This window comes from Pseudoliparis swirei, chromosome 3 (assembly GCF_029220125.1).
Source record: "Pseudoliparis swirei isolate HS2019 ecotype Mariana Trench chromosome 3, NWPU_hadal_v1, whole genome shotgun sequence".
Classification (NCBI taxonomy): Eukaryota; Metazoa; Chordata; class Actinopteri; order Perciformes; family Liparidae; genus Pseudoliparis; species Pseudoliparis swirei.
In genome coordinates this window covers 17109718-17136550 of record NC_079390.1, presented here as the reverse complement: position 1 = coordinate 17136550, position 26833 = coordinate 17109718, and the positions used below count along the sequence as shown (strand labels likewise).

Here is a 26833-nt window from a genome sequence, read left to right as displayed (position 1 = left end):
CTCAGTAAACTAAGCCACTCTCGAAGGGAACGATAACTACAACAAGCTTCTGAACTGCAACACATTTACCACCAATACTGCCCCAGTACCTGTTTGCAGGAGCCATCCTGATGAAGAGGTCTGTTGCAGAATGTGACCTTAATTACTGCTTTCATTTATAGATGAAGCAGTAGCCCTGCACTGCGATGTCCCGTCTGTCTCTCCGAACTCACTCAGACTTAGCAAGGCTAATCTTTCCAGGTGGTGCAGTTCTGGCAGCTCACACTTATTGCATTAGAGGGGAGGAATGCTTTAACCACCTTCGTTAGGGCTGTCACTCATATACACAGGCTAGGTGTGATATATTTCGATTTGCCTGTTTATGTAAACAACAGTTCTATTTGAAGGATGTAGTCCTCCTTGACTTTAAAGTTAGCTTGTGCCTAACCCTAATACACTCTCCTCATAAGTAATTCTCAGGTCTGTTCTCAGATTTGCCTTCAGAAATAACTTGATGAAAATGAAATAGGGGCTTCATGCAGATTAATCCCGGATGAAACAAGGAAGCATACATGGCAGGTAAAATATCTGCACTGGCTTCTTTTTATTTCAATCCTATGCTTTCTTCAAGTACTTAAACTTACCACAACAAACAATACACAAAGTGAAATTCCCTGAAAAATCGATGTGCCTGTGCCTGTTTTCAGAGGTTTGCATGTAGGATTCCAAATGACAGTCAACCTCACTTGCATAGACATTTTAGAATTTCCATATGAAAAAAAGAAGCTGTGCAGTTTCTAATCACATACGATGCCATGAGTTGTTATGAGGTGAAAAATTAGATCACAGAATGAAATGGAGGCTGGCAATGGTGACACAATTAGTGAGCTGGTGTAATAGAATGAAAATGATTCCACACAACTAAATTAAGACACAGACACACACTCTGTACACACAGAAAGAAAACATGACTTCCAGAGAGAACTCACCTCAGACGTCCTGGAACCGATCTCTCTCTTCTCCATCCCACTGGGTTCTGAGCTGCTCTGCTCTCTCTGCTGGAGACAACAAACAGCTGCATAAGTATCTCTATGCCACCAGAGTCAAACTCAAACCCACTGACCCGAGAAACAGCCAACAGATCAGGTAAACAATAGGCCAGTATTGTATTGCCTGAATGTATTGTGATCATTCAAGCCCTTTGCTAAAGGCTGGGGCACTGTATGAGAGGTTTAACACTGACGTTGAGTTGGGACAGAGAGATGCCTACATTACATACTCAAAAACAAAAAAACAAAAGATATAGTCTAATATTTCAAATTCTGACTGCATATGGTCAATATATATTATATCAATCATATAAATATATATGACATTTGTAAATTTTTACAGTTAACCAACAAATACAAATGTATATCACATTGAATTAATGTGCAAAACAAAAGGAGGATGGAGTTGTCGTGCGAGAATTGGCAGTGAGAGATAGATGGAGTCATCATTGGCTGGTTGGACTGTCTCTGGTAAGTCTTTAATTAGAAGCTTGCATAGCGTAAGCCTATATGTGCCCATGGCAACGAGAAATAAATCCCTAGCACACTATGACACACTACAAACCCGTAGTACACGCAGGCTTGCTATAGAGCAGCAAGCTTTAAACCAAAAGCTATATATGTGCTTCTAACTTCAAATGCAACTGTGTTCTTCATTTATTCAATTTAACAAATAAAAAAGTAATGTTAAGCTAATAAAACTCAGCCCTGCCATCCTAGGAGTGAAACAATGACATTGACATCAATGTAGTTTTTACTATATAATGTCTGTTAGCCGTTCAAGTCTTTATGTTGCATATTATTCCAGATGAACCTGGCACGATCTGTAGGTAACATACGTCCACCAAACTAAGTAGACAACTTAAAATTATATTAAACAACATTTTAGATGCAAAATACCCAAGGATTCAGAAAATGACTTACTCATACTATTTGTTAAATTATTATCTTTTGGACATTTTATATTGGAGGCCTTGTGGAGAGATGAAATAAGGATTTGAACTTTGGATGTTGCAGCTCATGGTTGGCGCCTCAACCCCTAAACCATTGACTGATGACTAGTTTACTGTAGCTGACCCCAAGTCGACGCCAGGAGGAGTAAAAATGTCCACAAACATTTAAAAAAGTACAACTATGAATGAAGAATCATCTTTTCTTTTTTCATAAAGCAATAAAAATGGATTTAATACCTTACTCCAATAAAAAAAAAAATTTGGTTATTCTTTTTTTAACTACACGCTTGATTATTTTGGTTCTTACAAACCGCATACATTATCTAATTGTTGTTTCTATATCTGAGTAACTAATGTACGCCATCTGCCATCTCATTATTTGACAGGATGTTTGCGTAATCTTCAGAGGGATGATTGTGGTTACAGAGCAGGGTATACAAAAGCAGTGGACGTGTGACATCATGGTGGGGTCACCAACCTCAGAACTATTATAATCCCCTCACTTATCCCTATCCTGGTCCTCCTGACCTCATCAAAGTGGCTCAGCAGCTCCTGTTGTCACAGAGGGGCTATTTTGAAAGATCTTATTATGTCATGTGGCAGCGGGGGGTGTTTAGGCTCGGCTGCAGAGTGGGTGGAGCCTCCTGCCCCTGCTCACCGGGGAGGCGCAGACTGCGGCCCTGGGGCTTCCCCCAACAGCACGGCACAGTTACGCGGACGTGCGAAAGGCGGTGATGGATAGGCTGGGTCTGACTCCGGAGGATCACCAGCGGAGGTTTCGCGAAGCCACGATGGGGCCCGACGACCGGCCGTTCGCCTACGCGCAACGGCTGAGGGACGCCGCGACGAGGTGGCTGCAGCCCGGGAACACAGGAGAGTCGCAGGCAGTGGCAGAACGGGTGATCCTGGAGCAGTTTGTTGGGGGGCTGCCAGCCGAAACGTCAACGTGGGTCTGCTGCCACCGCCCGACATCGCTGGAGGCCGCCGTCACTCTGGCAGAGGACCACCTGGCGGTTTATCCCAGCAGTCAGGTGGACAGCGGCGGCGCACTGGCTCCAGCCAGGCCGACCCAGCACCTGACGCAACCCACACTGGCCCCAGCAAACACCGGCACCCTTCCCAACCCGCAGGTAGTCCCTCAAACGCCAGGGCAGGAGTGTTGGAGGTGCGGGCAGCCCGGACACGTCTGGCGGGAGTGTCCGCTGATGGAGGTGGGCCAGGTGATCCGGGTTGCCGGCTCTCCAACGCCCTCCCCAGGTCCGGGAGCGACGTACCGCGTACCGGTAAGAATCCAGGGAGGTATACATCAGGCAATGGTGGATTCCGGCTGTACACAGTCTATGATCCACCAGAGCCTGATTCGACCAGGGGCATTGGTGGAGGCATTGTGGGTGAAGATAAGGTGTGTGTGCATGGGGACATTCACGAGTATCCCATAGTGTCAGCGGAAATTAGACATGGGGGTAAAAAGCATAACGTGAAGGTCGCGGTTAGCTCCCGCCTTATGCACCACGTAATCTTGGGAACCGATTGGCCGGGCTTTGATAAGTTAATGGGGAAGGCTGCGGGGGTGCGTTCACGGCAGACAGGGTCATGCGGTGTGTGCGCCGTGCTCAGCGGTGACGCGAGATTGTCCGACACTGCAGACGGGGAGGGGGAACCGGCGGAGCCTCCTATGGAGATTCCTCCGGCTCCCGAGTTTCACTCCATGGAAGATTTTCCACTCGAGCAGTCTCGGGACGATACTCTACGCTCAGCCTTTGACCAAGTGATACGAATTGATGATCAGCTGGTGCACCCTGACGCAGCGCAGACATATCCGCACTTTACATTGATCAGGGACAGACTGTACAGAGTGAGCCGTGACACTCACACAGGGCAGGAAAGCACCCAGTTGCTGGTGCCGAAGAGCCGCCGGGAAATTATTTTTCTGGCGGCTCACTATAACCCGATGGCTGGTCACATGGGGTATGATAAAACTCTGGACCGGATAATGACCCGATTCTATTGGCCGGGCATCCGGCCGGATGTGCGCCGTTGGTGTGCGTCCTGCCCGGAGTGTCAATTGGTAAACCCTCCGGCCATTCCGAGGGCACCTTTGCGCACTCTGCCATTAATGGAGGTTCCATTTGAGCGAATCGCGATGGACCTCATCGGGCCATTTCACCGGCGTGCACGCGGATATCGCTTTGTGTTAGTCCTCGTGGATTACGCAACACGATACCCGGAGGCGGTGCCCTTGCGCAACAGTTCTGCAAAGAGTGTCGCGCAGGCGCTGTTTCAGGTCATCTCCCGAGTCGGAATCCCGAAAGAGATTCTGACTGACCAAGGCACCCAGTTCATGTCAAGAACACTGAGAACTTTACGGGTTACTGGGCATCAAGTCTATTCGGACCAGTGTGTACCACCCACAGACCGACGGTCTGGTGGAGCGTCTGAATAAGACTTTGAAGTCCATGATCCGTAAATTTATTAATGACGATGAACGTAATTGGGATAAATGGCTTGACTCTCTGTTGTTTGCAGTACGGGAGGTTCCCCAGGCCTCCACGGGATGTTCTCCCTTTGATCTGTTGTTTGGCAGGACTTCACGGGGGGTGCTCGACCTCATTTAAGAAAACTGGGAGGAGGGGCCGAGCACCAGTAAAAGCGAGATCCAACGCGTCCTGGACCTGCGAGCAAAGCTCCACACACTGGGTCAGCTGTCACGTGAGAATTTGCTCCAGGAGCGTCAGCAGCGGCTGTACAACAGAGGGGCCAGTCTGAGACAATTCACACCGGGAGAGAAGGTACTTGTATTGCTTCCTTCTTCCAGCTCTAAACTCCTCGCCAAGTGGCAAGGGCCCTTTGTGGTCACACGGCGAGTGGGGGATGTCCACTATGAGGTGGTGCGTTCTGATAGGGGCGGAGCTACACAGATTTACCACCTCAACCTCCTAAAAGCATGGAGGGAGGCGGAGTCTGTTTCTCTGGTGTCCTCGGTATCTGAGAGAGAGGAGCTGGGGCCTGAGGTCCCAAAATCCACCAATCCGGCCTCGCTCCTATGTGAAGACCGTCTCTCCGGGACCCAGAAAACAGACATTGCCTGGTTGCAAAAGCAGTTTGCTGATGTGTTCTCTCTCCTTCCAGGACGTACAAACCTCATAGAGCACGAGATTGAGACTCCTCCGGGCGTGACAGTGCGGTCACGACCCTACAGGTTACCTGAACACAAGAGAAAGGTGGTTCAGCGGGAATTGGCTGCAATGCTGGAGATGGGGGTAATAGAAGAGTCCCACAGTGCCTGGTGTAGCCCCATTGTTCTTGTGGTCAAGAAGGATGGGTCTATACGGTTCTGCGTGGAATATCGCAGGGTGAATGATGTGTCACGGTTCAATGCTTACCCAATGCCCCGGGTCGACGAGCTCCTGGACCGACTGGGCACTGCGCGTTTCTTTACGACACTGGATTTTACCAAGGGCTACTGGCAGATTCCTCTGTCGCCAGAGTCTAAGGAAAAAACGGCCTTCTCCACTCCGTTTGGGTTATACCAATTCACCACGCTTCCTTTTGGGTTGTTCGGGGCCCCAGCCACCTTTCAACGCCTCATGGACCGGGTGCTGCGTCCGCACGCTGCATATGCTGCCGCCTACTTGGATGATGTGATCATACACAGCACCACCTGGGCGGAGCATGTGCAGCGGATGGGCGCGGTGCTGGAGTCCCTGAGGCAGGCGGGGCTTACGGCCAACCCGGGGAAGTGTGCAGTTGGACGGAGGGAGGTACGGTATCTGGGGTATCACTTGGGCGCCAGGCAGGTGCGCCCTCAGGTGGACAAGACCTCCGCCATCGCAGCCTGCCCGCGGCCCAAGACTAAAAAAGAGGTGAGGCAGTTTTTGGGGCTGGCGGGCTATTACAGGCGGTTCATTCCGAACTTTGCAGAGCTGACCAGCCCCATGACTGACCTAACCCGGAAAGGTGCCTCAGATCCGGTCCAGTGGACGGAGCGGTGTCAGTTGGTGTTTTGTCCCAGCAGGTAGAGGGGGTTGACCGCCCCGTGCTGTACATCAGCCGCAAGCTGTCGGAGAGGGAGGGCAGGTACAGCACGGTGAAGAAGGTGGCCGACTTCCTCTCCCGCTCTCATGGGGGGGAGGGGGAGTAGGTTAGGCCGGATGTTGCCCCGGCCTAAGTCGGGCGGTGGAGGTATGTGGCAGCGGGGGGTGTTTAGGCTCGGCTGCAGAGTGGGTGGAGCGGGGTGTGGTTCAGGGAACGGTGTCTGATTGTCATCAGCTGGACTGATTGGTAATCAGTCCAGCTGATGACGATCTGTGTTGGTGTATCTGAGTCTGTCTCCATAAAGGAGCTGGACAGACAGAAGATTGGAGGAGCGTGGAGAGCAGAGACACAGTCTGCGGTCGGAATAAACTGTTACCGAATATCCCTCTGGCTGCTTATTGCTTATTGGTGCTTTAGGGGGGGGGGGGGGGGGGGAACCTACTAGTGACGGCTACACACTTGTCACAATAACCAATTATTTACTGTTGCAGAAAAATGGCAGGTATGACATTTGACGAAGAGGATTACTCCTTACCCATTGCAAGTCAAACATTCTGTTAGGAACACGCCTGGTGTGTTCCTAACATAGTTATTAGTATGGCTCATATTGCTTTACTATCACTCCATCTAACTGTTCTAGCATTTTATTTTTGCTCTATGAAGGACTGACACCAAAGCCTGACTGTATGATTGAGATTCAGAAGGAGGTGGTTGGTTTAAAATGGTTCTCCATTATTAAGTGCTGATCTTTTATGCTGTCTGTCCCCCGTCAGACCAGAATCTCAGTTTGCGATCAATTTGAAACTCAATCTAGTAATTTAAGATAAGAGTCATTAAGAAACACATTATAGCGGACACTCATTTATTCTTGGAAACAAAGGAACATTTTGATTCATCTTTCATGCTTGTTCAGTCCTTCATGGCCCTCAACTCAGCAGCTTCTATTCATTCCCCTTAATTAGAATGTCACAGTGTGTGTATCCATCAACTCTCTCCCTCTTTGTTGAATGATGAAGTCTTCTCTTGTATACTATTTCAATTTCAGCAGCATAATTGTGGTCTGTCGATAAAGGCATCATATCTACAATATTACCCCAAACTTGAGACATTTAATTTCAGTCTTGTGCTTCATGTAAGCTAGAAGTGGAAGGTATTACCTAGAGATGCGCTGATATCCTGACTTTTAGTCTTCAGTGTGGGGGAAGCTAAGCTCCAAAAACACAAGTTACTACATTTCCCATAGTACAACTTAATAATGTCTTTCATCTTCTTCACACGCAAAACACCTCTAGTTAGTAATGTATGAGTAATCTGAACTATGAACTGAATGTAAAATACATCACAATAATCAGTTTTAGTCATTAATATTCAAATGGTATCTTAATGTATAGCTTCATGACTGATGAGCCTATGATTTAAATTGCTCTATCATCCCATGATGCAGTTATTACACAGAACCTGTCAAGTTCCGGCGCCAACCTAGCGCACTTCCCCACTTGATAGGGATTGGTTCATCTACCCGGATTTAAACTGGGTTTCACTCAGAATGACAACAACTTTTCCTTTTTTCTTTCTCCTTTTATTTTGGAGTTAAGCCATTGCAGTCATTTCCGTTCGCTCCATATGGCAACGAAAGAGGTTAAAAACCTTTACAGAGAAAACAGAAAAACCCACATTTCAAATATGCCAGCAAAAAGCACTCTTTTCCCTTTGCACCCGTGCATTCTGCATGAGCACACAACCTATATTCACCACCTACAGATCCACAGCTGTGCTTTTACTAACATATAAATCGTAAACAATATAACAAGACACCAGACAATCAACCTTAGACAAACTCAATCCTTTAACCCCAACGACATTTGTCCACAAACAATTCCCCCCTGCACACGTGAGCGCGTCACGGAGCCCCATGACGTCGCTGACGCTCCCGCACTGGCAGCGAAAGTGAAAGTCAACAACAGTCCGTCAGTGTTCAGAGTTTGCCACCCTTACCGGCTGCCTCTCCGGACTTGTAGATGCCTCGTTCTAGTTCCGCAGATCGTCCGCTGCGTACTCTACTATTTTCTCGCGGCGTCTATTCATCAGCCCCTTAAGTGCGCCCCGTGGTTATTTCCGATCTATAAGCCTCCGCCCCGTTTCCCAATTGCTTGTTTTATTTTTAGTGCTGTGAAAAATAACGCGTTAACGCGTTATGATTAAATTACAGGATTAATTAGTTACATTTTTTTAACGCATTTAACGCATGCGCAGAATGAGCTTCCAATACGTCTGTTGTTGGTCGTCTCTAACCAGCAGCATGTCATTTTGTCTCTACGTGTCGTGTTAACACTACTCCGATCTCCGTCTCGCGCGCCGCAGAGCTCCGATTCGGCGTGTGCGCGCACATCGGGACGAAAAAAAGTCACTTGCACAACAACTCTTCTCGGCTCGCGCGCGGCAGAGCTCAGCCGCGATGCGCGCACACTGGTGAGCAAGTTATGTGCATCCCTGTGTATATATGTATATATCCGTCTTTTGTCATAACTCTTTATGTTCTTACAAAAATATACCGAGAATATCGGTAATATGTCATGATTAATCCACAGAAACCTGTGATTAACCTGATTAAAATGTTTAATCGTTTCACAGCCCTATTTATTTTACAATTATCTTTAATCATTCCTACATGCTTTGTTTACATCTCAATTATCTATATTCCTATTTACATGTTTTACTTTCTATTTATATATTTCGGATAGAAAATATAAACACGTTTGACTTGACAGAACCACAAACAGCACATCTCCCTCCAGTGACATGGCAATCTATTTAAAGGCTTTGGACCTCATGTCCAACATGTCTGCTGATTCATGCTTTGCTTCTGTTACTGCAGATGCTGTTTGCAAGAAATATTTGCATCAACCTGCTTTACTGCAGCACGTTGTGACTAGCTTCAGCAGACAAACTAGTTCAATTAAATTAATTTTGTACAGCCCAAAATCACAAATTATCCTCAGAGGGCTTCACATACGACATCCTCTGACCTTTGACCCTCACGTCAGTTTTTTTCTCCAGAAAACCCTTTAACTGGGAAAATAAAGGAAGATCAGAATGAACAACATTATAGTTATAATATAATGTGTTATAGAGTTACAACACATTTAATGCATATGCCAGAAATGATTCATATAATGAGAGTAGTAGGAACTACCAAAAATAACAGCAGCAGTGGAATATGGTAGAATAATAACGATAATAAAAGCAGGAATGGTATTGGCAATAAAACAAATAATGATAATAGCAGGAGTTGTCAGGCAGGACCAGGGTAATTAAATATAGAGAGCATTCTCCAGTCCATGTATGTCTAAGCTTCAGCTGGGCTGATACACTGTCAGAGACTCACCTCCTCCACTGGACAGGTAAGCTCAGAGTTTTGTAAAGAAACACTCTTCTCCCACTTGTCCGCCATGTGGTTGACCTCCTCCAGCTTTTGCTCACAGCTCTTCTGTGTGTTTAGCAGTGTCACTTCATAGAACTCCTGGATATCTGTGAAACAGAGATATTAAATGACTCAGGTGTTCTCCACAGTCAACAGTCCACTGACCAAAACTAATTTGATGTGGAGACCAGTTTAACCTGAGTCTGAGCTCCAACGATCGTATTATACATACAAATGATGCAACTGACAATCCCACAATTCAATATCAATAAGGTTAGGTTCTATATAAAAACTTCAGACATCTGATGGGAGTTTGTACTTTGTGATTCTGGGCTATACAAAATAAACTGAATTGAATTGAACCTTGCATGGTAATATTGTTTATAAGTGTAATTTATAGTGGTTTTAGATTGCTGCTAAACCGTCATGTTATTACAGGACAGGAGGAGTGAAAATATTATTTTCAAAAGGCTAAATGCCAACAAATATAGATTTAGGTGAATTGTGTCTTTATCTTTTACTTTTTATAAATTAGCTATCTTTTTTTAGTATGTGTTGACTTTGTTGAATCTCACAACTCAGACATGTATTGTATAGATATCGTATATTCCTTTGACCATGTGTTCTGTATACTCATGTCTTTAGGGTGGGGGGGACCAATATGTAGAATGTGCGGTCCACAAAAAGAGGCGCCACCAGTGATTGAACCCAGGATCTTGCTTTGAGGCAGAATACTTGGGTTAAATAATCAATTATAAAGGATTAAGTGGCCAAACATGTACCCAACAAGGGTATGTATGTAATGTTTTGGTGATGGTGAGGCCGACTGTAACGCATTAACATCGTACGTACAGAACAAGCTGATAACCAGCATATCAATAATAAACAATAACCCCCCACCACACACACACACACACAAACACACACATACACACGCACACCAACACAGACACTGCTATGACATCAAAGCTTCCCTGCTACACAAAGTCAACATGACTCGCTAGGAAAGAAGTCAAAATAGAAAAAGCACAACCATCATATGCATCAAATGTACCAAACATTTTGGATGGACATATCAAATTTATATGTTTCATTCAGTCAGGCGACCATATGAAAGCAAACATTTCTGCATGCTCTGCTTGACTGAACGTCTGCATGAGTCACGGCCGTATCAGCCGCACTGCATTAGAATCTTCTTGGACGATGAACTCAACATTTAATGGTGCATCATTATCAGTATTTAGCACAAAGCATCTGCATTTGTTTAGCATACATTTCAGGTCCTATTCTTCTTGAATGGCTGGTGATGTTTTACCAAAGAACCAGACCCGTAACAAGTGATTGGCTACATTCACATTGCAATAGATCGCAAGGAAAACCACCAGATACAGGGTCACGCTTCTGTCCCAATACTATCATACAAACGATCGCACACAACACACAAACCAGAGTTCTTTTGTAATTCAAATAGCAACAGCCTATTATGGATGCAAATGAAAACAGCTAAATGTATGCAAATCCCTAAAGGCTATTGAATGGTTGTGTACAGTTGGTGAGTATATGTGAAAGACTCTGTGGTACAAAACCAGTTGTTAGTCATCACTCATTTGATGATTATGACTGGATAACGTTATGAACGTAGAATTATACTTAAAGGCTGCAATACAGCGCATGACATCCAATGTAGCTTGTCTTTACACACAAAAAATAAGTTCAGGCTTTTGATCTATTATAACAGAAGTTTACAAAAGAAAAGATCCAACCAGATTCACCTCAATGTCCACATGACAGTTGGTCTTAAATACTATTCTCTCACTGCCTTGCACTCAAAATCATCAACTGTGACTATGCATAGCTAGGCGTGAAGGAGCGAACAATGTCTTCATATGGCAATAGTTTCAGAAATATAGAGGCAATAAGTTGTCAAGAGTAACTCACAGTGCAGTAAAACCTCCCTGCGCTCTCTGGTCATGTTGCAGCGTGCTATTCAGTAAAAAAGTGTGCTGTGAGAGGACCAGATGCCGTTGGTGAGCCTAATCCTCAGCCTCTTCCCCTCAATGCAGACAATGACCTTACACCCCCCATAGCCAATTGAAATGCAGCCCTCCTCTGTGCTCAACACAGCAAGCAGTCCTTTCCAACTCTCTCTTAATGAACAAAACTCCACTTCTCCACTCTAAAACGGTTCAATGACTCTCCAGCCTGGCATCCTGTTTTCTACCCTCGAGATATCTACAAAGCCTTCTTCTCACACCATTGTTGTTAGGATTTGAGTGTTTCCTGTTTTATGTTGAAGTCCCTGTCTCGTTTCCTGTTTCCCTGCTCTTCCCTCCCTGTGCTTGTCTGTTTCTTTCCTGATTGTTTCCAGCCACGCTCTGATTGTTTCCACCTGTGTCTCGTTCCCCTGTGTATTTAATCTGTGTCCTTCTGTTTGTCTGTCGTCGGATCGTCTTTTTTGTTCCTGTGTGGTGTTGTCCTTGTTCCTGTAGTGAGAATAAACTCAGTTTTTCGTGAAACTCCTGCTGCGTTTGGGTCCTCCACACCACGCATCCATAACAATTGTAGTGTTTTGATCATGCTTTGTTCAAGTTTAGAGTCAGGTAATGAGAACTTATCTGCCTGATGGATCATCGAGGTCTGGATCGTGGAATATGCCTACTACCAACTATGCCATGGCCCTATTGATGCTCTGCCCACTCCTACTCTCTGCTTCCACCTGCCTGATGGATCATGGAGGTCTGGATTGAGGTCCATGCCTACTACCAACAATTAATACACTCTCATATATATTGATTGTGTTATTACTGTTTTTTAAATTTGTGTATAATGGTTCCTTCTGTACACATGGCATCTATTGCACCTGTCCATCCTGTAGAGGGATCCTCCTCTGTTGCTCTCCTGAAGGTTTCTTCCCTTTTTTCCCTGTGAAGGGTTGTTTGGGAGTTTTTCCTGATCCAATGTGAGGTTCTGGGACAGGGATGTCTATATGTACAGATTGTAAAGCCCTCTGAGGCAAATATGTAATTTGTGAGAATGGGCTATACAAATAAACTGAATTGAATTTAACTTGACACAAAGACAGTAACTAGCACCTCTGGAACATCCATTCACTCTCTGTGCCGCTGCACTGCTTTAAAGGCAGCAGGCACATGACTTCAGGCATTTGGTAGCAGGAATTCCACGATCCAGACCTCGATGATCCATCAGGCAGATAGGATCTATGCCGTCTCATAGGGTCCGATGACCCTATGAGACGTGAAGTAAAAAGGACTCCGGGGAGAAAGCAGAGTTAGTAACATGTGATTGAGAGATGAAAATTCATCCATAAGAAGAGAGAAAAGAGGAGATAGGTGCTCAGTGTATCCTAAAACGTCCCCCAGCAGCCTATAAGCCTATAGCAGCATATCAAGGGGCTGGACCAGGGCAAACCTGATTCAGCCCTAACTATAAGCTCTGTCAAAGAGGAAAGTCTTAAGTCTACTCTTAAATGAGGTGACTGTGTCTGCCTCCCGGACTGAAATTGGAAGCTGGTTCCATAAAAGAGGAGCTTGATAACTAAAGGCTCTGGCTCCCATTCTACTTTTTAAGACTCTAGGAACTACAAGTAGTCCCGCATTTAGTAAGCGCAGCTCTCTAGTGGGGCAATATGGTACTACAAGCTCCTTAAGATATGATGGTGCATCACCAATCATGGCTTTGTAGGTTAAGAGAAGAATTTTAAAAGTGATTCTCGATTTTACGGGGAGCCAGTGCAAAGCAGCTAGTGCAGGAGTGATGTGATCTCTTTTCTTAGTTTTAGTGAGAACACGAGCTGCAGCATTCTGGATCAACTGGAGGGACCAAAGAGATTTATTAGAGCAGCCTGATAATAAGGAGTTGCAGTAATCTAGTCTCGAAGTAACGAACGCGTGAACCAATTTTTCTGCATCTTTTTGAGACAAGATGTGCCTGATTTTTGAAATATTACGTAGATGAAAGAATGCAGTCCTTGAGATTTGCTTTACGTGGGAGTTAAAGGACAAGTCACGATCAAAGATAACGCCAAGATTCTTTACAGTGGTGTTGGATGCTAGAGCAATGCCATCTTGTCCTCTGATAGATTGTCTTGTGAGTTAGTGCCAAACTCTCCAGCGTACCCTTGTCCCATGCCTGATCTACCTGTTCTGACCTTTTTTTGTCTGTCCCGTCGATACTGGATTTTGCCTCCCCTTTCTTGGATTTGTTTGCCTGTTTCGACTGACCACTTGGTTTTGACCCTGTCTGAAACCAAGTAAAGGTGTTTTGCTTCTCCATCTGCCTCTGAGTCAGGCTTGTGAGTTCCACTACCTGCAACCCTTACAGAATGTCCTCCAAATGTGTGGTTCATAGATCAAGACAGATTATAGATAGATAGATTCACTACAGTCTACTTTAAGAGATGTTGGCAGTATGTAAAATGTGGGTCAAAACATAAAAATAAATAAAAGAAAGTTATATAACAGGATAATGTGCATGCTAAAATGTGTAATCATGTAATTATACTTAGTATCTGCTAAGCCTCGGCATTAACTGTTAATCCATAGGCTTTATCAGAAAATACAATGACGAAATTCCCAATCTGGTGAGTGTTTTTGGTAGCAGGGCCAGATAGCATGAATTCTGCTCTTCAGTAGTGCAATACTGCAGAGTACGCCATTACCGTTCATGTGATTAGGGCTCGACCACCTTCGTTATTGTAACCAAAGATATAATATAAGATTATGCAGGCTATGTGGGTGACTATGGCTGAGTGGTAGAGCAATCCTTGGGCAACACACCCCAAGCTGTGCCTACGGTGTGTAAATGTTATATAGTCCTGATGAACAGGTGAAACCTTGCATGGTAGCCCCTCCCATCAGTGTGTGAATGTTACAGCGTTTATCAATATGTGTTCTTGTCCGTACTTCTCTGTACTTTGGTTCTCGTGGACTCGTGAAACGTCATCAGCTGCAGCCCGAGTACATGTTCCAATTTAAAGTCCGCTTCTCGCAAAGCACGATTAAAATGCCCGGATGTGACTTGATCCTCCCACTTTCCGGAGGATACATCAGAGGAGACTTGTGCGTACTCTGGCCAGCCAATATCCCAGAATGCATTTCGAATCAGCAACAGGAAACAATAGCAGAGGAGAAAGTAAACAACTGACAGATGACTTTTTCTAAATACTACTGTTGTTGAGTCACGGAATGTAATTGTCGGATGTTTTCAGGCGAGAAGTTATTAGTTTGAAAATCAAATCTGTGGTCGGTTTGTTATGATTCAGCATAATAAAATATAATCTACGACGATGTGAGGTTCTACTCGCTGGACCGGTGAGCTCCGCAGTGAGGTCAGCGCGCTGTGTGGCTGCCGAGAACCGCCTGATCTTGGCGGGACTTTTTAAAATGCTCTGCTAGCTCTGATGTCTCCGTAGCAGTTACACATGAGATATAATAATTGGGTTTTGGGGGATCTAACGAGCACAAAGAGTTTATTTATTTTTTACAGGTAACGTTAAATCAGTTTCACTGAGGGTTAAGATTCATAACTTAATATTTTAATAAAACTTTAACGTTGAACTATAGTGGTGTCTTTTTACTTTTGACCGAATTGTCTGCAATTACATGTGTAATATAACTATATATATGTATATATAGATATATATATATATTTATATATACAAATATATATGTATATATAACATGTTTATAATATATATATATATATTTATACATAAACTATATAATTCTAAACAATATTTATTTCTAAACACAATATATATAAATATATATATATGTTTTTATTTTTGTACACAATATACAGTTTATACAATTATGTGTATGATTATTTACTTTTTTTCCCCATCAGGCAGTGGGCCATGTAGTTGGTGAAGAGCTACTGGTTCAGTGGTCACATCACTTCTTTTGGCTTTCATTTACTTGCCGTCGTCGGTTTGCATGCTGCTCTTGGCTTTTTAGGGTTCATAAACAACTCAACAGTGGATCTGGAGATTGGCATCCTCTTTGACACATGAACATTATGCAACTTCACTGGTAGCTGCCTTTAAGAAGTACAAAATTCAACTCACACAAAGCGTTTTTACAGTCGATACGCAAAGACACTGTTCCAATGCTAATTTGATGTCCTCGTGCTTACATGACAGGTGGGTGAAGGGGGCTAGGACTCACAGGTATGGCTCCTCTAGAGCTGTGCTTCTTTGAGGAGTGATTATTCCATTCAGATAGCCATCCTCTACTGTGACTAAGGTGCCAGCAAATCCTTCCATCTCCCAACACACACAGGCTACCAATTAATGGTAGTTCATCCAGTCTCAGTTTTCTGTCTCTCTCATCCCTCAAGAAAAAAGATGTTATAGTCAGATTGGTGCTGTGAAAAGAAGATGATTTTTTGCAGAAATGTATTTTGTCATTTTTAAGTCCAGGTTATTGACTAATATCTAACGCTCACCATGTTTGGGAATCGGGTAAATGAAGAGGAAATTAAACAATGAGTTGTTGTGAAATGAGAACTGAAGATAAGAGTTAAAGCAATTTACTTGGATCCAAGCTTCTCTGTTCTTCTTTTAACATGCCGTTGCCATGCTGAGAGCTGTGAGAAGGCAACAGATTGTATGGTGAGGGAGAAGTCAGGTGGAGTCACAAACACATGCAAATGTGCCTGAACTCTCATATCCAGGCACCTCCATGGAGATGCCAATGGCAAAAAAACAAGGACACTATCATTTACAATGTCAGTACTTGTGAGAAACTTTAGCTTTTTGTTTTTTTAACCCTTCAAACTCTGAAAAAAACACTGAGATCCTGGGCAACATTGAATTCTACTTCCTCCTGATGACACATGATAATTCACTTACAACCACAACAATAGTAACACCATCACAAACTCAGTAACATACATTCCAAGAACACATGGGGGAAAGCAAAGGAGCACACCAAGCTAAATTAATAAACTCAATCAATAAATTATGGGATATGGCAACACTGATACTATGATCAGACAGATCTTTAGGACTGGCCTGATGAGTGTCTTCATCTCTGACAGGAATGGTGACCAAAAGTATAAAATATAACGCCAAGCACAAATGTGTTATCTTAGTTTGTTAATATTCCTGCTGGTTTGTCATGTAATCAAATCAGAATCATATTATTAATTCATAATATAAATATCAACTCCCACTGCTCTCCAGACACACATGACACCCAGTGACATCTGCCCAGAAATATAATACTTCAAATTTAGGTTTCGCTTTTCTAGACACTCAAAGACGCTTTACATGGGGCAGAAACAAACAGAACAAAACTAAATAGAAAGACAAGGAGCATACAAAACAAACAAACAACAATTGGAGAAGCCAGATTGGAAAGGTTTGTAGAGATTATAGAGATTGAGGTGGGATTTGAGTTGTGATGCAACAGCTCCCTCAAGGGCTTTGGACAGGAATGGGAGATGGGCCGGTAGTTATTGGAGATGTCAGGGTCAAGACCAGGTTCTTTAAGCACAGGGGTGACAGCAGCCAGCTGGTTGTGTATTACGATGATTTTGTCATTTTAAAAGAATAGAAATGTTGCATGCATTTGTTGGTGGTGAAGGAGGTGGAGATGGTGTCCATGGGCTTTAGGAGTTTGTTGATGGTGGAGGAAAGCATTTTGGTGTCTGAGACTGGAGGCCTTCAGTGTTTGAATCCTTAGACCTTATTTTACTCTCTGCTGACAGCAGCACTGCACGACAAAGACCAAAAGAAGAAAAAAAATCTGAATTCACTTGAGTGACATAATCAATAAAACTAAAGGATGGCTGTAAGAGGAATACTAAGTGGCTGGCAATACAAGCAACACCAGCACAATCACTGATAACGTATCATTTGATAAAAAGATTGTACTGAATTACAGCTCTCATCAATTGTTGTATAACTTACATTGTATCTTGAAATCCCTGCTACTGTGTGAGAATTATTATTACAATAGGTGTGTGCAATATATTAGTGGAGGATAATGACTGACTTGATTTCTCATCAGCACATTTTCCAGCTCCAACAGCAACACTGTCGTTTCCACCTTGTGAGTCTGTGTGTGCGTTGTCGTGGCAGAAAGTGGGAACTAGCAAAGAGGAGGTTTGTCACATGCTTATCAGTCTGTGGACAGACTGTATCACCTTGATAGCGTCACAACAGTGTAAGATGCAGTTTCAAAAATGTACAGGTGGATCGATCAAAAGGAAAGCAGAGTTCAATGTAGACGGGACCCATCACAGGATCTTAGTTGTGAATGATTTTTTACCTGTAACACCGACTTGGAATACATTAATGTCAGGAATAAAGTTATTTAAGATTTATAATTCATGTTTACTAAATTGTTTCGTCCTCTGCAGCTAAATGTAACTCAGCATACTAAGGGAGGGATTGTGTTGCAACCCACAGTGGGTGAACTTTTATTCAAGACTTCTCTGTTTTCAAATGCAACACAGCAGAGTGAGAGAGTGAGTGAGTGAGTAAAATAATAATAGTAATATTATTATCATTAATAACAATAATAATGTACGTGTGTGTTTCAGTACTCTTAGAAACATGTTAACAGTACTACAATAATACTGTTAGACGTGATAATTTTAGTCAGTGTAATCATGATATAAAGTTTGCATGACGTTTCATCTCTATTCTATACAACCTCAGTCTCTTTACCACACACTGTATACATCTGCTAATGAACGATGCAGTAATGTATATGTATATATGGAAAAGCACTCAGAGGCAAATTTGTAATTTGTGAGAATGGGCTATACAAAATAAACTGAATTAAATTGCAGTGCAGATAAACACAGACACCATTGGCTGAGAAGTGGACCAAATGAGATTCAGCAATGGAACTGCATTAGAATAACTCAGTAATTGATTAGTCACAACCCACAGCTTCATGTTAATTCCATGCCTACTCACTGCTCAGAGCAGGATAGGGGTCTGAAAAGAGGAACGTAGCTCTTGTGCGTGTAGGGCGGCAATTTCCTGTAAGGTCAGCCATGAGGCTGAGGTAAAGCACAGTCCGCTGCAGCAAGGTCAGCTAAGTGTGTGGGTGTCTTAATGACCTCACAAGTGTGGGAGGAATAACTTAGCTGACAGTACCGACTGTAATAAAGTACTGAGATCTGTAGCAGTTCTTGCTATGAAGATCATGCGGTACGATAGATGCACAACGACTAGTATTACATAACAAAGAATGTTCACACTATACAACTTAACCCTTGTGTCGCCTTCGGGTCAATATGACCCGATTCAATGTTTAACCCTCCTGTTACCTTTATATTTACTAACATATTTTACCCTTGAGGTTGTTACGAGCTCAGACACTTAGGAAGTAGGACCCAATTGCACGACCCGGGAGACAGAGATAAAGTATTTGTAAGTACTTTATTTTTCGGTTCTGCAGTGAACAAAATGAAAGCGCTCACGTAGTGAGGGGTCAAAAACTTTTCAAGAGCACAACATAACCCGACCTGATCATGGCAAAAGACCAGCAGACTGACAAGGAACACTGGGAGACAGGGAATTTAAGCACATGGTAACAAGACACAGGTGGACACAATGAGGGCGGGGCTGACACTGATGAGCATAGGAGACAGGTGTGATGACAGGTGAAAACAATCAGGAAGCCTGGAATGAGAGAAAGCGAACATAAATGACATGAACCTCTCTAGCATATCTGTCGGTGCACAACAGTACCCCCTCTAGGGCCAACTCCTGATGGCCCAGGCTGATTGTAAAAGTCGTGGATAAGAGTCTTGTCTACGATAAATGAAGCAGCTATCCAGCTTCTAGCCTCAGGACCGTAACCCTTCCAGTCTACCAGGAATTGCTTGCCCTCCCTATTACGGACCTCCAGTAGCTTACGGACCTTGTAAACGTCACCCCTTCAAAGAACTGGGGCGGTGGAGGGGCTTGAGGCGGGAACAAGTGTGCTCTCACACACCGGCTTGATTCTACTAACGTGAAACGTTGGGTGCACTCTCAAGGTCCTGGGAGTTGCAAGCGTACCGGCCGGGTTGATGACTCTGGACACTGGAAACGGACCCACAAATCTCGGAGCCAGTTTCTTTGAGGCGACATGGAGTGGTAAGTCTTTGGTAGAGAGCCAAACCTTTTGGCCTGGACTGTAGGAGGAGCGACCCTGCGATGAGCGTCCGCAACAGCCTTCATCCGAGCTGAACTTGGAGAAGAGACTGGCGAGCACCAGCCCAAACTCTGCGACAACGTCTGATCATGGCATGTGCCGATGGAACCATCACCTCTTCCTCGTTGTTAGGGAAAAGTGGAGGCTGGAAACCATTGACACAATGGAATGGAGAGAGACCTGTGGCCGCCGTGGGAAGGGTATAGTGGGCAACCTCGAGCCATCTGAGGTGGTCACTCCAGGTGGTCTGGTTCCGGGAGGCGAGACAACGTGGCGTAGTCTCTAGTTCTTGGTTCAGACGCTCCGACTGTCCATTTGACTGAGGGTGATATCCTGATGACAGGCTGACGGTGGCACCTATGAGTCGACAAAACTCTTTCCAGAAGGCGGAAATGAATTGTGGACCCCTGTCGGAAACAATGTCATTAGGGAATCCATGGATCCTGAATACGTGATTCATCATGACCTCTGCGGTGACTTTGGCAGAGGAAGCTTGGTCAATGGGATGAAGTGAGCCATCTTTGAAAATCGATCAACCACTGTTAGAACCGTAGTCTTGCCTCTGGATGAGGGAAATCCTGTCACAAAATCCATCGAAATGTGTGACCAAGGACGATGGGGAATCGGCAGCGGCTGGAGCAAGCCCATCTTAACTTGAGATGAGGTCTTATTACACGCACACACCGGACAAGCCGCTACATACTCGGCCACATTTTTCTTCATGGATGGCCACCAGAAACGTTGTTGAATCCTGAACATTGTTCTTGCTACTCCCGGATGGCACGAAAGCACAGATGAGTGAGCCCAGTGGATGACCTTGGAGTGAAGAGCCTCAGGAACAAACAGCAGATTGTTGGGACACTCGCTAGGCGCTGGATTCATGACATTTGCCTCTTTAACGTCTGACTCCACTTGCCAGGAAAAGGCTCCGATCACCCGGTTAAGTGGAAGGATGGTCTTGGGCTCTACCGCAAGTGGTTCGGGATCGTAAAGACGAGACAAAGCATCGGGTTTTGATTCTGAGACCCGGGACGAAAAGAGAGTGTGAAGTTGAATCTACTAAAGAAAAGTGTCCACCTGGCCTGACGGGAGTTGAGACGCTTAGCCTTTCTTATATATTCTAGATTCTTGTGATCTGTCCAGACTAAAACGGTTGCTCTGCACCCTCTAGCCAGTGTCTCCATTCCTCGAGGGCAGCTTTTACAGCTAACAATTCCTTGTTTCCCACGTCATAATTCCGCTCTGCCGTTGTCAACTTACGCGACAGGTAAGCACATGGATGCATCTTGTTGTCTTCTGCAGAACGTTGAGACAGTACTCCTCCAATTCCCTCATTGGAAGCATCCACCTCGACCATAAACTGGCGCTGGGGATCTGGAATGGTGAGTATGGGAGCTGATGTGAATCTATCTCTGAGAAGTTTGAAAGCAAGATCCGCCTGGGGGGTCCACTTGAAGGGAACTTTAGGAGAAGTCAGAACATGCAGAGGAGCAGCAACAGAACTGAAATTCCTAATAAACTTCCTATAGAAGTTAGCAAATCCTAGGAACTGCTGAACCTTTTCCTGGAGTCTGGTGTGGGCCACTGGGATACTGCACTGACTTTCGCAGGATCCATTTGGATATGATTAGGTGAGACTATGTATCCTAAGAAAGACACCTCTTCTGTGTGGAACTCGCACTTCTCTGCCTTGACATATAGCTGATTATCCAGTAGTTTCTGCAAAACTTGGCGGACATGGTTAACATGAGATTTAGCGTCTGGGGAGAAAATCAGTATGTCATCCAGATACACAAACACTGAAATATTCAAGAATTCCCGAAAAACCTCATTCACAAAAGCTTGAAAAACAGCCGGTGCATTGCACAGTCCAAAAGGCATTACCAAGTACTCATAGTGACCATTCTGAGTGTTGAACTCAGTCATCCACTCATCTTCTTGTTTTATTCTAACCAAGTGATATGCATTTCTTAAATCCAACTTGGTGAATATCTTGGCCGTTGAAGCAGTTCAAAAGCAGATGACATGAGTGGCAGAGGATAGCGGTTCTTCACCGTAATGTCATTTAGTGGACTGTAGTCTATGCAAGGTCTCAGAGACCCGTCTTTCTTTCCCACAAAGAATCCGCTCCGGCTGGAGACGATGAAGGACGGATAATCCCTGATTTGAGTGAAGAGGAGATGTATTCATCCATTGCTGTTCTCTCAGGTCTCGAAATCGAGTAAAGTCTCCCTTGGGAATGGGGGCTCCGGTAAGAGATCAATGGGACAGTCAAAATCTCGGTGAGGAGGTAGCGACAAGGCTTTAGACTTGTTAAACGCTTCTTTTAAATCATGGTAACAGGAAGGTACCTTGTGTAGATCAGGATAGTCAGGGTGATCTATAATGATCCTACTAGAGTCTGTTGGTGCATTAACAGGTTGCAGTTTACACCTGCCCTTACAATCCTCTCCCCAGTCTATAACTTTCCTGAAGGCCAGTCTATGTGAGGATTGTGGATCTTCAGCCAAGGAAACCCCAAAATAATCGGGTGCTGAGTCGACTCAAAATATGAAATTGCACCCGGGAGACAGAGATAAAGTATTTGTAAGTACTTTTTTCGGTTCTGCAGTGAACAAAAAAGCGCTCACGTAGTGAGGGGTCAAAAACTTTTCAAGAGCACAACATAACCCGACCTGATCATGGCAAAAGACCAGTCGAACTGACAAGGAACACTGGGAGACAGGGGAATTTAAGCACATGGTAACAAGACACAGGTGGGACCAATCAGGGGCGGGGCTGACACTGATGAGCATAGGAGACAGGTGTGATGACAGGTGAAAACAATCAGGAAGCCTGGAATGAGAGAAAGCGAACATAAATGACATGAACCTCTCTAGCATATCTGTCGGTGCACAACAGAGGTCAATATGACCCCAGCTATTAAAATCTCCAGAAAATTATTAGAATTAATATTGTTTTCCAAGTTTAAGTGTGAGGTACTTTATGTTTGTTTGTTGACTCCCGAAAGAACACCGACATTAAACATTGAATCGGGTCAAATTGACCCGAAGGCGACAGGAGGGTTAAACCCCATGTCTGCCTCACACTTTCTTCGGTAAGGATGTGGCCAGTGAACCACTCCAAGCTAATGCAAACCATTAGCAAAACCCATCATTAGATGTCAGAGCTGGACAACTTCAGATATTTTTGCTCAAAACCTGTGAAGCGAGTCTTTCTTGAATCACTCCTGACATATGCAGAATGTTGAACAGAAGATGAAGACGGATGTAAACAACACTGAACCAAGTCTTCTGGTTCCCACTACTGGAGCTCCAACAACATCTGTTTATTCCACATGTCACTCCACCTCGACATATAATCAAACTCAAGTGAAGCTGTTACACACAGTAGCAGATGAGTGGAATAAATACACTTGAAACTGTCCTAAGGGAGAGATTGTGTTGCGTGGGCACAGGTATTCAAACAACCTCCGTCATTAATAGCATTTTACTGCAGCAACACAATTCCTTGTTCAGTAGTCACTATGGCAATGGCACCTGTCTTACTTAACAGTAGAACAAATCCAACATGTCTTCATGGGCTAAGTGACGTTTCTGTTGAACACAGAAGTTCAAAGCTTTTAGGGCTGAGAGATACTTTTAAAATGTCAACTGGATCATTGTTTTTTTTAACTTTTTTTCAATAGGTAACGTAGCTCTTCTGCTCTGCACGTTTTAGTATTATGATGCCGTTTAAACTCTTTGGATGTTTATCTGCTCACATCCCTCCCTGTCCGCCCTGCCCCTATTCTTTTTTTCTCATTCTCGTCCAGCTGTTGACTTCAGATACGTTCAAATTCCATGTGCAGCTTCAACTGTCACTATAATTGTTATTCTCAGAAGTTACTTCTAACCCAACTTGTATTCAGGGAGAATTCTAACGTTGAACAGTCAATTGGATCCACTACACATACAAATTTATATTAAAATGTTTTATTTATTTATCTATTATTTATTTATTTTTGTTTACATTTTTGTTTTGTTGAAAAAATTATAATTGTTCACAACAAATAGGAACATTCTAGCTTTGTAGCTGTGATTGCTGGTCTCAAAATGTTGTCATATAGATAAAGACAGTCGATATTAGGGGATAGGATTGATTGAAACCAAGAAACCTCTCTACCTCCATCTGCCTGATGGATCGTGGAGGTCTCCATCGTGGAATATGCCTACTATGAACTATTCATACACTGTCATATTCATTGAATGTATTTTAACTCTAAATCTGTCCTTCTGTACACATTACATCTATTGCACCTGTCCATCCTGGAGAGGGATCCTCCTCTGTTGCTCTCCTGAAGGTTTCTTCCCTTTTTTCCCCCTGAAGGGTTATTTGGGAGTTTTTCCTGATCCGATGTGAGGTTTTGGAGCAGGGATGTCTATGTGTACAGATTGTAAAGCACTCCGAGACAAATTTGGAATTTGTGAAAATGGGCTATACAAATAAACTGAATTGAATTGATTGGTAAAACATAGGCACATGTAATTTGCTTATGGAGCCACGGGTCTAAAAATACTTTAAAAAATCGTGTTTGAGTCCAATTTCATTAATGGTATTGTTTAAGCATGGCACAGCCTGTTTTTGAAAATAAGTTCAGTTATTTTTTAGGTTTCAGTTAGTCACTGTGTATGTGAACAGGATGACATATGATGCATTTCATACACCATGTTAAGTTTTGGTAGGACAGGATTTGTCATAATTCATTACAAGCCTCTCTTACTCTCTCTCCACAAGATGGCAGCCTTCTCTACATCAATTATCACTGAGCTGTGAGTATCTAAATATTCTGATCATCCTGCATTATCAGCTGTGAGGAGAAAATCAAATTCTGGGGACTGCCACTAGAGAATTGTGTATTTTACTGAACCTAATGTGTTTATTTATCTTCTCAGATGTCACACTATGAGCAGTAAGACTGCAAAAAGACATTAAAAAAGAGTAATATGGAGAATAATTAGTGTCGCTACTGTTCACTTCTTAATTGAGCCAAACACAGGTTGCCACATGATCTCAATCATCGGTAGATAATGATAGACAGTCATGTATCTTTTGAAACCATGCTAAAATCATTGATTGAAACTGGACCAAAGCAACCTGAAAACACCAGAAACTTTAGGTGTGAGAGCATCATAAATGGATTAATGAATCGTAAAGAAAATTAAAAGGAAGTGTCTAAAAATATCAGATTGTTTAAATATAAAGATTCATCACAGCACTGACAAAAGTGAAGACCCTAAACTTTAAGGACTGCCTGCAAGTATCAGTCCTGGAACAGACGTTTTTTTCAGTTTGCCTGGAAGAGATTCAATTAACAAGAGTAGATTAGAGAAAATGACCGTGTTTACATGCATTCGAATAACTGGCTTAGTCGGACTGAAATCGAATTATCCGTTTCATGTAAACACCTTTGTTCGACTATGTGCGGTCCGACTACGATCCGATTAACACCCCTGGATAACTCGATCCGATCCGGTTGATAATTCGACTATCGCGGCATGTAACGGTGAATTGGATTAGGAACTGGACTTTGCGTCTTTGCGCATGCTTGAGATCCCGCCGCCCTCCCCCCTCCCTCCCTCCCATGTCGTGACCCGGAAGTCGAAAGAGACGATAACTTGTCACTGCCGGGAGCCTGGCCGGCAGAAAACAAACCAATAGCGCCATTTGCATTCGCTGTACTCCTATTAACATCATGCAAGAATAGTAGAGGGATGTAGCTTTGCCTTGCTCTCTGCTCGCCATCTTTCTCGAAATGTTGATGTTGTTGTTGTTGGTTGTTGTTGGTAGTGGTGAAGAGGTCAAGCGGAAATGGCTGTATCACCACGAGTTGTAATGAAAACAGCGCCACCTATCGTATCGGATATGACATGCTTTCGGCCAATGATTCGAATTACTCACTGCCATGTATATTGGGATAATAGCAGATCCCCCAAAAGATAGCATAGTCCGACTAAAGCAAGATTCGAATTATACCATCATGTAAACGCACTGAGTGAAGCCTCTCAGACAGCAGAGCAGAAAGATACACATCCTATACACGCTGACTGACCTTGCTCATCAGACAATGACAGATAGAGCTCATTAGAAATATGTGTGGGCATATTGACTGACAACCGTTATGAGATCAGGACTCTCGGAATGCCCCCAGAGCTTGCAATTCATTCTGCTGAGCACGTGTCATTGGCGCGTGTTACAGGTAGAATGAGCAGACGAGCTCAATGAGTTCTACTGCCGCTTTGAAAGACAATGGAGCAGTCCTGAGACAATCCCCCACAGCCCCATCAACAAGCCACAGCCCATCAGGGGCTCACACCTCTGGAGCACCCTCCATCAACTCAGCGACGACCCTCGTCATCCTGGAGAGAGACGTCAACAGGCTGTTTAAAAAGCAGAACCCCCGCAAAGCAGCGGGCCCGGACTCCGTCTCCCCCTCCACCCTGAAGCACTGTGCTGACCAGCTGTCTCCGGTGTTCACCGACATCTTCAACACCTCCCTGGAAACATGCCACGTTCCAGCCTGCTTCAAGGCCTCCACCATCATCCCCGTCCCCAAAAAACCCAAGATCACAGGACTCAATGACTACAGGCCCGTCGCCCTGACCTCTGTGGTCATGAAGTCCTTTGAACGCTTGGTCCTGTCACACCTTAAGACCATCACCGACCCACTCCTGGACCCGCTGCAGTTCGCCTACAGAGCCAACAGGTCTGCAGACGACACAGTCAACATGGCCCTCCATTACATCCTCCAGCATCTGGACTCCCCAGGAACCTACGTCAGGATCCTGTTTGTGGACTTCAGCTCTGCTTTCAATACAATCATCCCGTCCCTGCTGCAGGACAAGCTCTCCCAGCTGCACGTGCCCGACTCCACCTGCAGGTGGATCACAGACTTCCTGACCGACAGGAAGCAGCACGTGAGGCTGGGGAAACACGTCTCAGGCTCCCGGACCACCAGCACAGGTTCCCCCCAAGGCTGTGTTCTTTCCCCTCTGCTGTTCTCCCTGTACACCAACAGCTGCACCTCCAGTCACCAGTCCGTCAAGCTCCTAAAGTTCGCGGATGACACCACCCTCATTGGGCTCATCTCTGGTGGGACGAGACCGCCTACAGGTGGGAGACTGACCACCTGGTGACCTGGTGCAGCCAGAACAACCTGGAGCTCAACGCTCTAAAGAC

At 44.3% G+C, this 26833-nt stretch overlaps 1 protein-coding gene across 30 annotated transcripts in view; it reads right to left on the bottom strand.

The window, feature by feature from the left end:
- Window positions 1–26833, bottom strand: part of dlg2 (discs, large homolog 2 (Drosophila)) — a 233785-nt gene that overhangs the window by 170217 nt on the left and 36735 nt on the right. For 29 of the 30 annotated variants that reach the window (XR_008830579.1, XR_008830578.1, XM_056406386.1 and 26 more), the window contains 2 exons: window positions 9402–9544; window positions 969–1037 (listed from right to left, as the gene is read on the bottom strand). Coding sequence is in view for 28 of the 30 variants with exons in the window: in XM_056406386.1 (XP_056262361.1) it covers window positions 969–1037; window positions 9402–9544 (212 nt within the window). In the remaining 2 variants the exon portion in view is untranslated. Of the gene's footprint in view, window positions 1–968; window positions 1038–9401; window positions 9545–11375; window positions 11383–26833 lie in introns of those variants that run through there. The other variant, XM_056406395.1, reaches the window with a different exon arrangement.